At 48.0% G+C, this 14,608-nt stretch overlaps 1 protein-coding gene across 4 annotated transcripts in view; it reads left to right on the forward strand.

Annotated features, from left to right (window-relative positions):
* LOC101350552 (G protein-coupled receptor kinase 5) overlaps positions 1-7,246 on the forward strand; it is a 37,810-nt gene extending 30,564 nt beyond the window's left edge. For 3 of the 4 annotated variants that reach the window (XM_023730005.1, XM_023730004.1, XM_023730006.1), the window contains 2 exons: positions 771-902; positions 2,561-3,152. In XM_023730005.1, coding sequence (XP_023585773.1) covers positions 771-902; positions 2,561-2,659 — 231 coding nt within the window. In that variant the 3' untranslated portion in view covers positions 2,660-3,152. Of the gene's footprint in view, positions 1-770; positions 903-2,560; positions 3,153-7,057 lie in introns of those variants that run through there. The other variant, XR_002823810.1, reaches the window with a different exon arrangement.
* The last annotated feature ends 7,362 nt before the right edge of the window (positions 7,247-14,608 follow it).

Genomic DNA, 14,608 nt, shown 5'->3' on the forward strand with positions numbered 1-14,608 from the left:
GGATCAGGTGAGGTGTGGGGGGTGTGGATCAGGGGAGGTGTGGATCAGGGGAGGTGTGGATCAGGTGGGGTGTGGATCGGGAGGTGTGGATCAGGTCGGGTGTGGATCAGGGGAGGTGTGGATCAAGTGAGTTGTGGATCAGGTGGGTTGTGGATCAGGTGGTGTGTGGAATAGGCAGGAGTGTGGATTAGGCAGGGTTGTGGGTTAGGTGGGGGTGTGTGGGTTAGGTTGGGCGCGGATTAGGTGGGGGTGTGGATTAGGTTTTGGTGTGGTTTAGGTGGGTGTATGAATTAGGTAGTGTGTGGATTAGCCTGGAGTGTGGATTATATGGGATTGTGGATTAGATGGGGGTATAGATTAGGTGGGGTATGGATTAGATGGGAGTGTGGATTAGGTGGGGGTGTGGATTAGCTGGGGTATGGATTAGTTGGGATGTGGATTAGGTGGGGTGTGGATTAGATGTGAATGTGGATTAGGTGGGGTGTGGATTAGATGTGGATGTGGATTAGGTGGGGTGTGGATTAGTTGGCAGGAAGATGAGCACAGCCCAGGATAGCTTCTGTTTTCTCTCATGGGAGAGGAAGTGGGCGGGGAGGGGGCCGTGCACCCTGTGGCATCCTGGGTCTCATCCCCTGTGAAATGGACGGAGAGGACCAGTGACCTGTAGGACCAGGCTGTAGTGAGGCTGTTGCCCAAGGCTTGGCTGCTGTGGTCCTTCCCGCCCACAAGGCTGGGCCCTGATGCCCCTGTATTTGGCTCTGCCTCTGCAGATGATAGAAACCGAATGCTTCAAGGAGTTGAATGTGTTTGGACCTAACGGTACCCTCTCGCCGGACCTGAACAGAAGCCACCCTCCGGAGCCACCAAAGAAAGGGTTGCTCCAGAGAATCTTCAAACGGCAGGTAAGAACCACCCGCCAACGATGGCCATTCAGGCTCAGTTCTGAGGACCCCCGGCCCAGAAGAGCCTGCGGTGGAGCCCGGAGAGGCAGGGTTCTACACACTTGTGGGCTTGGAGAGCAGGACAGGGGCAGCGTGGAAGGGCCACCAGCCTGTCCAAAGGCCCAGAAACCCGCTGTGGCTGAAGGGGCAGGCCAACCCATCCTCAAATGTCCTTTAGCCAAAAAACAGTTGATGAGTTTGCCAGCAGTGGGAGTGGCAGGGTTGCCCAGTGGTCAAAAGTACAGTCTTTGACATGAGGTGCCTCCATTTCCCCCTCTATAAATGGGACGGTAAAGCTTACCCAGATCACAGCTTCTCACCTGGGCACTACTGACATTCTGAGCTGCTTAATTCTTTGTCATGGTGGGGGGACTGTTGTGTGCATTGTAGGATGTTAGCAGCATCCCGGGCCCTACCCACTTGATGCCAGTAGCATCCCCCCGCCATCCCATGTCTGTGATAATCACATATGTCCCCAGACACTACCAGATGCTCCTGGGGGTCAGAATTGCCCCAGGTTGGGAAGCACAGCTCTGTACGGCATTGTAAAGGCTGAGTTCTGTAGGTAGAGATGTTACGTAATAGAGAGCAGGGAGAGGTGGTTCGGAGAGGCCTTCCCCACAGAACCTCACTGCCCCCAGGGCAGGACCCCCTGAACCTGACAGGTGACCTCCAGCTGGCAGCCGGAGGAGATTTAGTTCTTGGGGAATAGATGTTTGTCCTACAGCCTGCCCCTGGGCTAAGGGCCAATGTGGCCAAAGCGATGTGGGGTGCCACGGGCCAGAGGGTAAGAGACTACTGCTCCCCCAAAACACCCACAGAGTAAGCACACAGCACCTCCTCTTGGCATGGCCCTTCAAAAGCGCTGGATCCCAGTGCTCCTGACCCAGCACCTGGGGGGCTCCTTTGTCCCTCCTGGTTCCTCTTTCCTCCTCTCCCGCGAGACCTGCCCTTGCCTCTCACTCCCTAGCAGACTGCCCGGAGGGCCAGGCCCACAGCCCCCCATCCCAGGAGGGTGAAGGAGAGGCAGTGCAGCTCTGCTCCTCAGGCTCCAGGAATCCCATCCCCTCCCTCTCTGATGACAGGGATGAATAGCAACCCCATGGGTGTCAGAGTAACGCTGCACTCCATAGGGTTTTCAATGGCTATGATCTTTCGGAAGTAGATTGCCAGGCCTTTCTTCCAAGGTACCTCTGGGTGGATTTGAACTACCAACCTTTTGGTTAGTAGCCAAGCGCTTAACCATTTTGTACTACCTGAGGATTTACAGGCATGGAAATCAAGAGATTCGATAACCTGCCCAAGGTCACTCAGCTAAGAAGTGGTAGATGTGGGATTCAACCCAGACAGTCCAACTCTGAGCCTACAGGCTTAGCCCACATAGATGTGACAAGAGGGGCAGCCTCTCAAGTCTTGGTTCCTACTAACCCTGCTGCTCTTCCCAGGCAGCGTTTCAGCCACCCTGCATTTGCAGTTAAAGCCCTCTGCCCACAGGGGTGGCCCCCGGGTCCAGGTCTGCAAGGGGAGAATGCAAAAGACGAAAAGCACAGCAGCCCCTGGCCCAGGCCCGCATTTTCTAAGCTGCCTCCAACGTGTCTGATTCTCTTCTCTCTCCTCAGCATCAGAACAACTCCAAGAGCACGCCCAACTCCAAGACCAGTTTCAACCACCACATAAATTCAAACCATGTCAGTTCAAACTCCACCGGAAGCAGCTAGTTTCAACTGTTCTCAGTGGAACCAGCCAAAACCCTTCCACTCAGACGCAGAACTGGTGACAAGTGGCACTTATGCTCTGGCCGGGTGGTTGGGGAGCCCCGCCAGAAGCTGGGGAAGGAGGCGGCCACCACCTCGAAGTAGAGCCTCAAGGTTTCTCAAAGAAATTTCCACTCAGGTCTGTTCTCAGAGGTGGCCCTCCAGCCGGGGTGGATTGGATTTGTCTTTGTCGAACATCGCAATAGAAATCCAACTGGCTGTGACAACTTGCACGTATTTTAATAGCGTCATAACTAGAACTGAATTTTGTCTTTATTATTTTTAAAGAAAAGTTTTGTAAATTTCTCTATTGTCTCAGTTTACATTTTGTATATTTGTATTTAAATGGAAGTCAGACTTTGAGGGTGTATATTTTCTGTGCAGCCACTGTTAAGCCATGTGTTTTAAGACATTTTAGGGGTGGGGAGGGATTTACAAAAAAAAAAAAAAACACACATCTCGACTTCGAGAGCCTCAAATGAGAAAACGTTTTTATTAAATGTAGAAAATGATTCACATTTCACCTTTAAAGGATTGGTTGTATTTACCTACATCCATCTCGATAACCTTTTCCTCACACTGATGTCGCCATTTTGTTGGTTTATGACATCCTGAATCAAATGCTGAAAGACACACCTGGGACTTCACCTGCAGCCAGAACACCCTCCGTTGGGCCCATGGGTGGCCTGGGGTCGGCTTTGCTGAGATGTGCACTTTCTCTCAAGTGGCATACCAGGCCCTTGTTGCTTCAGCCTCAGCCTCCTCTTCCTCCTGGAAGTGGCCGTTGCACAGAGGTGGGTGCCTTCAGCCGTGTGGTCTCTGGGCCTTTAGCCTTCTGAGCAGGTCCTGACTGCTCAAGCCAGTATGTTTTCAAGAGGCTTGCTTTTGGGGGATTTTGTTTTATTTTATTTTTAAATAATAAGTGATAATAAGGATTAGTCATGGAAACCCAAGTGTCCCAAACCCTTACAGCCCACAGAAGCATCAGGAAGCGAGAGTCAGTGGGGTCATCCTGAGCAAGCATCTTTGTATCCATCCCACTAGCTCTTCCCGCAGCCAACGGTGCTACAGAGGCGGAGTGGAGTGGTTTATCCAGGGCTCCAGGAAGCTTCTTAGGTGTTCGCAGGGTCTCGAGCGCTTCACACAGCCCCACGGATGAGCTGGCTGAGGTGGCATGGATGGGGCTGGCTCTCCAGGCAAATGGATGCCCGAGGAGAGGTGTGGCCACCGAATAAGTTCAAGACAAACTCACTGTCACTTCTGGGGAGAGGTGGGCAGAGGCGAGCTCTAGTGGGGCATCTCAGAGTTTCGGCAGCCACCAGGTGGGTTGCCAGGCCAGGGGCCTCTGAAGACAGTCCTCAGGCCCTTTGACCATGGCCATCCCACCCCAGGGACCTGCTGACCTTTGCCTGCTGCCTCCATGAGGTGGCAAGGAGCAAATCCACCCTCACCTCCCATCCAGGACAGTGTGAGCAGTCGCCCTCCCTGCGCCCCTGCCCCACTGAGTCCCTGGTGTCTGATTCTGCCTCACACCTGGTCTCAGCCACCCGGCAGCTATCAGAGTTTCTCACGGTGTGGGCCCTGCACCTGCACCGTCTGTTAAAATGAAGATTCCTGGGCTCCACCCCCCAGCCTACTGAATGGGCATCTCCAGGAGTGGGGCCCAGGTATCTGTATATTTTTAAAGCACCCCAGGTCATTCTGATGCGCCCTGGGAGTGTGAGAACCCCGCCTTAGGCCACCAGTGGGGCCTCAGTTGTGTTTGTCCTAAATCTGTCTCTGGGGGACCCAGGCCGCTTTAGAGCGTAAGCTTTTAGCGAGGAGGGAGTAGCAGGCATGTCACCCTCCTGGCCCAATTTCATGCACGTTCCCCAAACTCGGCCAGTGGGCCTCTGGGGCATGCTGCTAGAAAGGGGCCTGAACGTTGGGACTGATCATTTCCAGGTAATTTTCCAAACAAATGGAAGAGAAGACATAGCTGGGCTTCCCTCAGACCCCTTTAATCTGCAGTATTATTTTCTTCAAGACCAGCCCTTGGTCTCAGGAGCTGCTTCAGTGATGTTTCTCGGGCTGAATACAAGAAAAATACAAACAGCCATATACAGTTTTGCCAAGGATGTGGAAACCTCCTTGGGCAGTATTTTGAGACCCTCAAGCTCTTGCTGACCCTCTTTTCATGATGAAAAGGATGGTCATCCCTAGGACTGTCAGCAGCCCAAGCCACGACCCACCCTCCCACCCAGAAGGTTCATCCTTTTTGCTCAATTCGCGGCCCCTCAACCCTTACAAAGCTAATGCAGTGTCCGTTTTCAGTAGAGTCCCCAAGGAGCAAGAAAGAAACCCCAAGTCTGGTGACTGCGTTTCTAAGTCACAAGGGCTCAAACGATATTAAAGCAAAGGACTCCACGTTGACTCGTATCATACATAACTTGAGTCTTCCTTCCTGTTCACCACCCCAGGAGACGGGGCCAGAGTCACTTGGCCTTTTTAACCTTCCTGTTCCTTTTGGCCCATTGCTTTGTAACAAGCCGTGGGACGTCCTTATTTAGAGCAGTGCCTAAAAATCAGCCCTTTACTCCCTCTGAGTCCTGAAGTCATCACAGGCCCTGTCCATCTCTTCTTCACTCTGCTCCTACTCCAACTTTGTTTTCTATAGCTGCTTTTTAAAAATGATTGTAAATTAAAAACAAACAAAAAACTTTCCCACCCATCTACCTTTCTGGGAGAAGGCATATTTGGATGCTGAATGGATTTAAATCTTTTTTCTTTTTAATGCATCTGAGCTCTTCCCGGAAGGGCCTTTCTTTCTCTACATGTGATGTTCTCCTCACCAGACGTAGCTGACTCAGTGCCTTTGAGGTGAGACGCAGGGTCTTGCAGAAGCGTCTCTGCTTCCACTTCCAGGAGACAAGCTGCTGTCCTCGGTGGGATGGGGTGGTCTCCCCTTCCATCACCATGACCTATGAGTATTTCTTGAGCCCCCTCAGGGGACTAAGAATCACCCATAATATCAAGAAGACCCAGCCCCTGCCTTTACGGAGTATGGCATCCACATCAGACATAAACTCGTTCTCTAATCATTCTTAGCTTCGACTTCACTCCTGAAACAATGAGGCTTCCAGGGCTGCTCATTTGCACAGTAGCTAAGCGTTGCTATATCTTGAGCAGCCACAGATGGGTCTGCCTGCTTTCTGAGATGCATTGCTCTTAGCAAATGGGAATATCAGTCTTGGAAGGGCAGCAGCAGGGGAGGCTAGGCTGCATGGAAGAAAGCAGTTGTAGCCCTGGGTGTGTGTACGCTTGGCAGGCAGCCCTCTGGGATGACGTTGGCAGTGCATTCTGGGGACAAGCATATGGATGCCATCTTTGCTTTAAAGGCACAGCTGAGATGCCTGCCCGTGAGCCTAGGCCAGCCCTTGTTGACCCTGAGGGCCAGCCCTCCAGAGAAGCCGGGAGGTCCACGCTTTGTCGGAGAGTTCTCCAAAGAGCCCAGCCCCAGCATTAAAGCTCTTCTTCTTCCACGCTGTTGTCTTTCCCTGAAAGGCTGGGTCATTGGTTCTGGTTTCCCAGTGCCTTTCTCAAGTGAGCTGCTGGCCCAGATCATGTACCGACTCTCCTACAGAGGGGGCAGGCCTTGGGGAGCCTCTTGGGAGCCCCATGGCCTAGTTGAGCGTAGCATCCCACATCTTGCCAAAGCAACAGGATGTCCTGGATAACCAGAAGTCTCCCAACCAGAAGTCTGCCAACCAGAAGTCTCCCCAGATGAAGAGGAACGCTGCCCGCGTGACAGTCAGCTCTCCTCTTGGGCTATTTGTGTGCTTGAGTATCCAGACGAACACTTGTACCCTTCCAAGGGCAATCTCTCTGGGTTGTCTTATGTTTTCATAACCCCACACTCTGAGATATGACCTTCTTTGATGTGGAAAGAGAGTAAGTGTGAAATCTTTGTGCTTTTCAAAGCGACATACTGAGGGCTGGCTTCCTTCAGATCACAACAGACCACCAGGATGAAGCTTCACCCCCCCAGGCTCCTTCTGCACTGCTCTCCCAACCAACCTACCCAGCTTCTGAAGCTCAGACGGGCGCAGGTCAGACACCTGCACAGGTTTCGGGAGTCTTACCTGATCTACCTTCAAAGGCTGGTGCCGGGGACAGTGTTTTAAAGCATTTGAAAAGCTAGCTCTCCCTAGGAAGGAAAGACATTTCCCCAAAAGAAGAATCTAGATGTCTTTCCTGAGTCCATCAATAAGTCATCTTGTAATAGATCAAAACAAACGTTCTCAATTAGGAGAGCTTAGTGGCTGTTGGTATTGTTAAAATAATAATCATCCTAGTATCCAAAGGTTTCTATTTTTTTTTCAGGGAGATGTTAACAGTGATGATGAAAATAGGTCCATTTTGGAGGTCATTCCTGAAGATAAGGCTTTCATTCTCCTGCTGCTCTGAATCCATGTATGTTCTGTCTAATATGTCACAGTGCTGCTGTATCTAGATTGAACCACTGTTGTTGTCGTTTTTTTTTTTAAGAGAAATAAATTCCTTACTGAAAATAATACTGCATTTCTCTTTCTGCTGAGCTCTTGTTGTTTCTTCTGCATATAACAAAAAAACAAAATCCAAACCCACTGCTATCGAGTTGGTTCCGACTCATAGCGACCCTGTAGGACAGAGCAGAACTGCCCCATAGGATTTCCAAGGAGCGCCTGGTGGATTCGAACTGCTGACCTTCTGGTTAGCAGCCGTGGCTCTTAACCACTGCGCCACCAGGGTTTCCTCTGCTTATGATCGTCGCCCCCAAGATAGCTGTACCTGCTGCAGCAGCCCTTTTGGTTAACCCTTTTCTCAGGTTGATGGTTCAGCCATCAAATCTGGCCCACACACTGACCACCTCCCCGCTCCCCAACTACCCACAGATGGCCCAGCTCCCGTGGGCAGGGCCTAAGGGTAACTTCTGAACCCTCTCCAGGCTGGATCGGCTTCTGATCTCAAACTCAGCAGAAGCTTCCAGAAGGGTGGCATTCGGCCTTCAACCAGCCAGCCACATGCTGGAACCTGGGGTAACCAGCAAGGCAAGGCTGCATAGTCCCTCAGAATTGAGAGCCCCAGTCTAGGAACCAAGGCCTCTTCATTCCCCTTCTGCTTGCTTGGCTCGGTTGTGGAGTGAGCAAGGCTTTAGACTCGGGTTTGTTCAGTGGGACACCAAAATGGTCTCCAGCTAATTCATTTCCAGGCAAGGCTCAAAGTGGGCATCCCCAGGCACCACAGAGCTTCAGGCCACCATCCCTCTGCAGGGTCCTTAGGGGTGTCAGGGTCTCCCTGCCATCCCTGGAGGCCGTGAAGGGGAAGGAAAAGCTGGACCCCTGGGAACAGGCACTGAACCACAGCAGGTCAGGGTTCTGGGTACTGCTCTGCCCAGTGGTTCCTCCAGCCCAATGCTGCCCAGACCTGGGCACATGGTCACAGGCCTGGCTCTGCTGCCTTGGGAGGAGCAGAAGCAGGCAGGACTGAGCCCCAGTGGCCTTTGGAGGGTGAGTTCTTGCTTCCTAGTCAGTCACTCCACAAAGATTTATGGAGCACTTACTATGCCCATGATACTATCTTCAGAGTTAAGTCAGAGAAAGCCCTGTCCTTAAGGGATTTGCTTTCTAGGGGGCATCAGCACCACCAGTAGGTAGACCAGAAGGCGTGGGGATTTGGAGCACAGACTCACCTGGGGACCTGACCACTGATAGGTAGACCAGAGGGCACGGAGACCCAGAGCACCAACTTACCTGGTGACCTGACCACTGGTGGGTAGACCACAGGGCACAGAGACTCGGAGCACAGACTCACCTGTGGACTTGATCGAATGCAGATTCTGATTCAGTAGGTCTGGGGCAGGCAAGGATGTCAGGGGAGGGTGCTAGTTCACAGACCACACTTTGAAGAGCCAGGCCTTAGAGAACCTAAGCCAGAATGTCAGGCCAAGGCATTAGGAATGTCTTCAGTCAAGCCAGGACCTGAATTCCCATGGCTGTCCCCTTCAGCCCGCGTTTCTAGGTACAGGTATTTTGTTAATAATCACTCACATTCACCTTGCCCTTGAGAGTTGCACCAGCATCCCTGGAAACTTGTTAGAAATGCAGGTTTTTGGGTCCCGCCCCAGGCCTATTGAATCAGAAACTCTGGAGGTGGGTCCCAGGAACCTGTTCAGGACCCTCCAGGTGATTTGGATGCACATTCAAGTTTGAGGACTCCTGGTTTGCAAAGTGCTTTCATCTCTTGGGAACCTCGCAACAACCCTCAGGGCAAAGGAACAGCTGTCTCGGTTTTCAGCTTTTCAGGACAAGACTACAGTGGGTCAAACAGGATGAGGCTCTTACCTGTAAACAGAAAAGCTCTGTATAATTGGCTACCATTTTCCTTAAAAAATGGAAGCCTATGACGTATAATCATATTGCCATTTATTTATTTTTTAAAGAAAAAACCAAAAAATAAAAAATAAAGTTAACTAGAGGAAGAGGGAGCATTCAGAGCAAGGGGAGTAGGACAGAACCCAGATGCCTCTAAATGTACCTTGTTCTGTGGATTGACTTTGGAAGCATGTAAACATTTCACACAATTATAAAACAAAACTAAAATTTAAAAAAAGTAACACCTGACAAATCAAAAAACAAATGGAGCAAACAAATCTACCTGTATATGTATTTGGCAGCATAATCACACAAAGAAAAACATTCCCAAGTGACTTTAAGCACAGAAATATGACTATCCATTCCTATAGTGGGACATACTCAAAGGACAAAAAGAATTGCCCCCCCAAAATCTTAACCTGTTTTCATGACTCACCCTGTGAGTAATAATATGAGCTTTGTTTTCTGCAACTATTATACACTATAGGGTAAAACAAGGAGTTCTGTCGGTATCATAAAGAACAAAGACTTTCAATGTAAGGAAAAAGAAAAACACAAAATCAAAGAAGTTAAGTAAAATCCCTTTAATCTAACACAAAATAGATTTGCTCTTTAAAAAATACGTATCCACTAGAATTACCGACCAATCTGGTGGCAGGGAACACCATGGGCCCAGATGACTGCCTCTAAGTATCATTCCCCAGTAAAAGGAATCAGGGCTCCTTGAGGAAATGGATCGTTTCAAGTCTAGGGGATGAAATGTCTAAGGAGAGCTGGAACGTTTTGTCATACCAGAAAACAAGGAAGCTGTCAAAGACTACTACGGTTGTGTTAAATGTACTCAGGAGCCACTGGTGAAAAAAAAGAGACAGTTGGAGCTTTAACAAGGATAAGAAAAGATTAAAACACATCAAATATGTTTAAATCCATGAGTTCATAATAATACTGAAAACAATAATATCAAAAAAGAAAAACCTCATCAGTGCCCTTGGGAGGATTCTAGAGAACTAACACATTATTTTGAAAACCAGTAAATAATGGGAAAGAATCAAGTCCCATCTATCATCCAGTTAGTTGATGGAGTTTATCTCAGGAATGCAAGATTAGTTTAAAATTCAGAATTGATCAATGTAACTCACCACATTAACAGGACAAAAGAGAAAGATCGTATGATCTTAACAGTTGCAGAAAAAAATTTGAAAAAAGCCCCAACACCCATTCATGATTAAAACTCAAAAAATTAAGAATAGAACAGAATGTCCTCAATTTGATAGAGGCATCTACCAAAAAAAAAAAAAAAATCTACACCTACTTCCGAAAAAAAAAAAAAAGAAATCAGTCTTTGAAAACCCCATGGAGCACAGTTCTACTCTGACACATGTGAGGTCATCATGAGTCGGAGTCGACTTGACAGCAACTGATAACATCATACTTAGTATTGAAATTCTGAACACATTCCCCTACCAACAAGAAAAAGGTAAGGATATCTACTCTCACCACTTCTAGTCAACATCAGTTGGAGGTTCTAGCTAACGTAATAAGAAAAATAAGTAAAATGCATAAAGGTTGGGAGATAAGAAGCACAACTGTGTATTTGAAAACGACACAAATGTGTGCAAAGGAAATCCAAATGAATCTACACACAAACACTGTCTCACACACACGCAGCGACTAAATCTGATAGATGAATTCAGCAAGGTCTCAGGATACAAGGTCAATACATAAAAATCAATTGCATATCAATATCCTAGCAATAAAGAGTTGGAAAACAAAATTTAAAAATCAATACCATTTTCAACAGCACCAAAAAAATATGAACTACCTAGGGATAAATTTAACAAAACATTGAAACAGGGACACTGCAAGTAAAAACTTCACTGCTGAGAGAAATTGAAGACTTAAACAAATGGGGAGCTATGCCATGCTCATGGGTTGGGAGACTCAATATTGTAAAGATACCAGTTTCCCCAAAAGTTAACTATGCATTCGACGTAATTCTAATCAAGACCCCAGTAGACTTTTTTTTGTAAAGGCTGATAATCTGATACTAAATTGTATATGGAAATGTAACAGACCTAGAATAGCCAAGATAATCTTGAAGAAAAAAACAGAGTGAATTTGGAGGATTATTGGAGGATTACACTACAGATTTTCAGACTTCTATAAAATGACAGTAATCAAGACAGCGTGGTGCTGGCATTAGAGAGAGAAATAGATCAGTGGAGCAAAATAGAGAGTCCAGAAATAGACCCACAATTATATGATCCATTGTTTTTTGACAAAGGAAAATCTTTGCAACAAATGATGCTGAATCAACTGAATAGCTGTGTGTGTGTGTGTGTGTGTGTGTGTGTGTGTGTGTGTGTACATATTTTTAATTGAAACTTTCCCATCCTTCACATCCTTCACAAAAATTAACTCAAAATGGATTTCAGACATAAACATAAAAGTTAAAGCTATAAAGCTTCTAGAAGAAAACATAAGAGTCTTGTTTACGAACTGGTGGTAGGCAACTAATTCTTAGCCGCCCCCCCCACACAACTATCTAGAGCACCCAGAAGAAATGCAGCCCTGTCCACCCATTTTAGTCTTCTGACCTCCAGAACTGTAAGATAATAAATTTGTGTTATTTGTAGTAATCTGTTGCTGCAGCAATAGGAAATGAATCCACTAATTGATCATAGCGCATTCATTATCTTAACAGTACTTCACTATCAATATGTGAGTGCTTTGCTGCTCACCAAGCATTTCACATCCTTGTCTCCCTAACTGGGTCACAAGCTCTCTAAGAGCATGAACAGCCTTTTCGATGTCTCTTGAACTCAGTGATGCCCAACACGGCTCTAGGAACTTAGGAGGGGAGGAAGGAAAAGACTGCTATTTATCCACTACACACTATGTCACAGGCACTATCCCCAACGTTTACATCCCCCAAAAAAAGAAAAGGATCTCTCTGTTTTATAAGCTCAATGACGTTTTATAAGTCCTCTGTTTCTCTTGCTTATTTCCCTTTGGGCTTTGTGGGTTGTCAGTAAAGTTCCATTTGAAAATCCCTGCCAGTGTCCTTTAAGCCAAGGGAAACAAAAAAACAGGACCTGCTTTGCCCACGCTTGGCCAGAGAACAGAGCCAGGCCCAGGGTGGGGGTGAGTGGGGCCCTGAGCCAAAACAGTGGGTGCGAGGTCAGCTCTGCTGTCACTGGCTCCCTGACTTTGGGCAAGTTACTTACGTCCCTAAACCTAAATCTCTGTAAAATTCATTCAATGTCCACTCCACAAACATTTATTGAGGTTTCACTCTGTACCAGGCACTGTTCTTGGCCCTAGAAATACAGAAATGAACAAAAGAAGGGGAAAATCCCTGCTCCCATGGGGCTTACATCGTAGGGGGTGGGAGGGGGGAATAAACAAGACACGTGACTATAGTATGTTCATCCTAAATGCTAAGAAGAAAGCAATAAAGCAGGTGGCAGCAACCAAAATGTCCTTCAATAGGTGAACGGCTAAACACACAGGTACATCCCTATCATAGAACACTACTCAGCAACAAATGAACTATTCATACAACACCTTGGATGGATCTCTGGGGAATTATGGCCATTTCAAAGGGTCACATACTGTATGATTCCATTTATACGTCATTCTCAAAAATATCAAAATTATAAAGACAGAGAACAAATTAGTGGTTGCCAGGGTTAGGGATAGTGGCGGGGAGCGGGGGTGGGGGGAGTGGGGGTGGGGAGAGAGAGGTGGATGTGATTATAAAGGGTAGCACAAAAGAAAGGAGTCCTGGTGGCACACTGATTAAGTGCTCGGCTGCTAACCGAAAGGTCAGCTGTTGGAACACACCGGCCACTCCACGGAAGAAAGATGTGGCAGTCTGCTTCCATATAGATTACAGCCTTGGAAACTCTATGGAGCAGTTCTACTCTGTCCTATAGGGTCACTGTGATCGGAATCGAACTGACAGCAACGGGTGTGGGTTGGTTTTTAGCACAAGAGACATCTTTATGGTGATGGAAGGGTTCCGTCTCTTGATTGTGGTGGTGGTTACACCAACCTCCGCATGATGCAACAGCATAGGATTACACACGCACACGGTGCCGGCGTGCGTTAACCGGTCTGCTGTGGAGCTGGGTCTCCTCCTGTGTCTTCCGCGGTGCCCTGTGGAAGTTTGGACTGGTGGTCCCATCGCCTCCAGCCCTAAACACAGGCGTCTCATCCCGTTTGTGAGTGGAATGCCAGCGTGTGTTCAAGGTAATCATAGCCAGACAACCCACAACTGTAGAGAACCATCAAGTTCAAGCCTTCCATCTACCTGCCGGGGGCCCAGGGGGTGTTCACCGCACCCCAATTTTCTTGGAACAAAGGGAATTTGCCACTGTCTTCAGGCCTCTAAGGAACAGTGGCCTATGCAAAACATCTTCATTAATAAAGATAACAATTAACAATCTATTGGGTCATGCGCTTAACACGCATTCCTCATTCAATTCTCCCAGATGGTCTGAGTATCATTATGATTATTATCCTTATTTTACAGATGGAGACACTGAGGCTTCCAGAAGTAAAATAACCTACCCAAGGTCATACAATTGGTAAGTGATGGAACCAGGACTCAAGACCCAGGTCTGTCAATTCCAAAGGCCCCACTTTTTCTTTTTGAAGGGTTGGTGAAAGGTATTACCTGCAAGATCCCCATTATCTATGGAAGTGAGTTTTCATTTCTTCTGCTGTCCTCTGGAGATAGTCTGTGTACATCTCTCTCTCTCTCTCTTTTTTTTTTTCTTACTCAAAATGGCAGCTATATACACCAGTTCTCTGCTGGCTTCTTGCTTTTTTCACTTAGCAGTAGATCTTGAAGATCCGTATCAGTTCATATAGATTCGTCTCATCTCTTTTTATCTGCTTAGTATTCTGTATGTATGGACTATATCTTTTTTTTTTTTTTTAGGCAATCCTCTATAAATGAGCATTTTGGTGGGTTCCAGAGATTTCTTACCCAAAACAATGCTAATGCTGACACTCGCTGATATACCATACCGCCTCTGGACAAGCCATGTGGCCATTTCCTCTCTCTGGGCCTAGGCACCTTCAACCTTACAATAAGGAGGTAAACACGACGGTTCCTTCCTTCCTTCTACAGCCTCTGACCTGCCATGGAGAAGGGCTGGACCGGTGTTCTCATCCACTCCTGGGATGGTACGAGGGGTCTACAGGATGGGTAGCAGGGGCTGGAAGGGCTGGTCCATTTACCTCCTCAAGGTATGGCTCTGTGCAGAACCCCCAGAGGAGCCTGCCGGGCACGCCTTCTCCCCTGGGAGAAGAAGTACACAGCACACGCAAATGGACGTCTTGCCCAGATCGCTGTCTCTGCCCTATCCTGCCCCTCTCTCCCTTGGGCCTGAGCCTCTAATCCACATCTTCTTTCAATTTCCTAACCTCAGGCCAACTTCCCTTCCTTCTGCTCCGTCTGCAGGGGCCTGACGGTGCTGCAGGGTGGAGCAAATGGCTGCCCTGTTCTTCA

The sequence above is a fragment of the Trichechus manatus genome, unplaced genomic scaffold (assembly GCF_000243295.1).
Source record: "Trichechus manatus latirostris isolate Lorelei unplaced genomic scaffold, TriManLat1.0 scaffold00031, whole genome shotgun sequence".
NCBI classification, from domain to species: domain Eukaryota; kingdom Metazoa; phylum Chordata; class Mammalia; order Sirenia; family Trichechidae; genus Trichechus; species Trichechus manatus.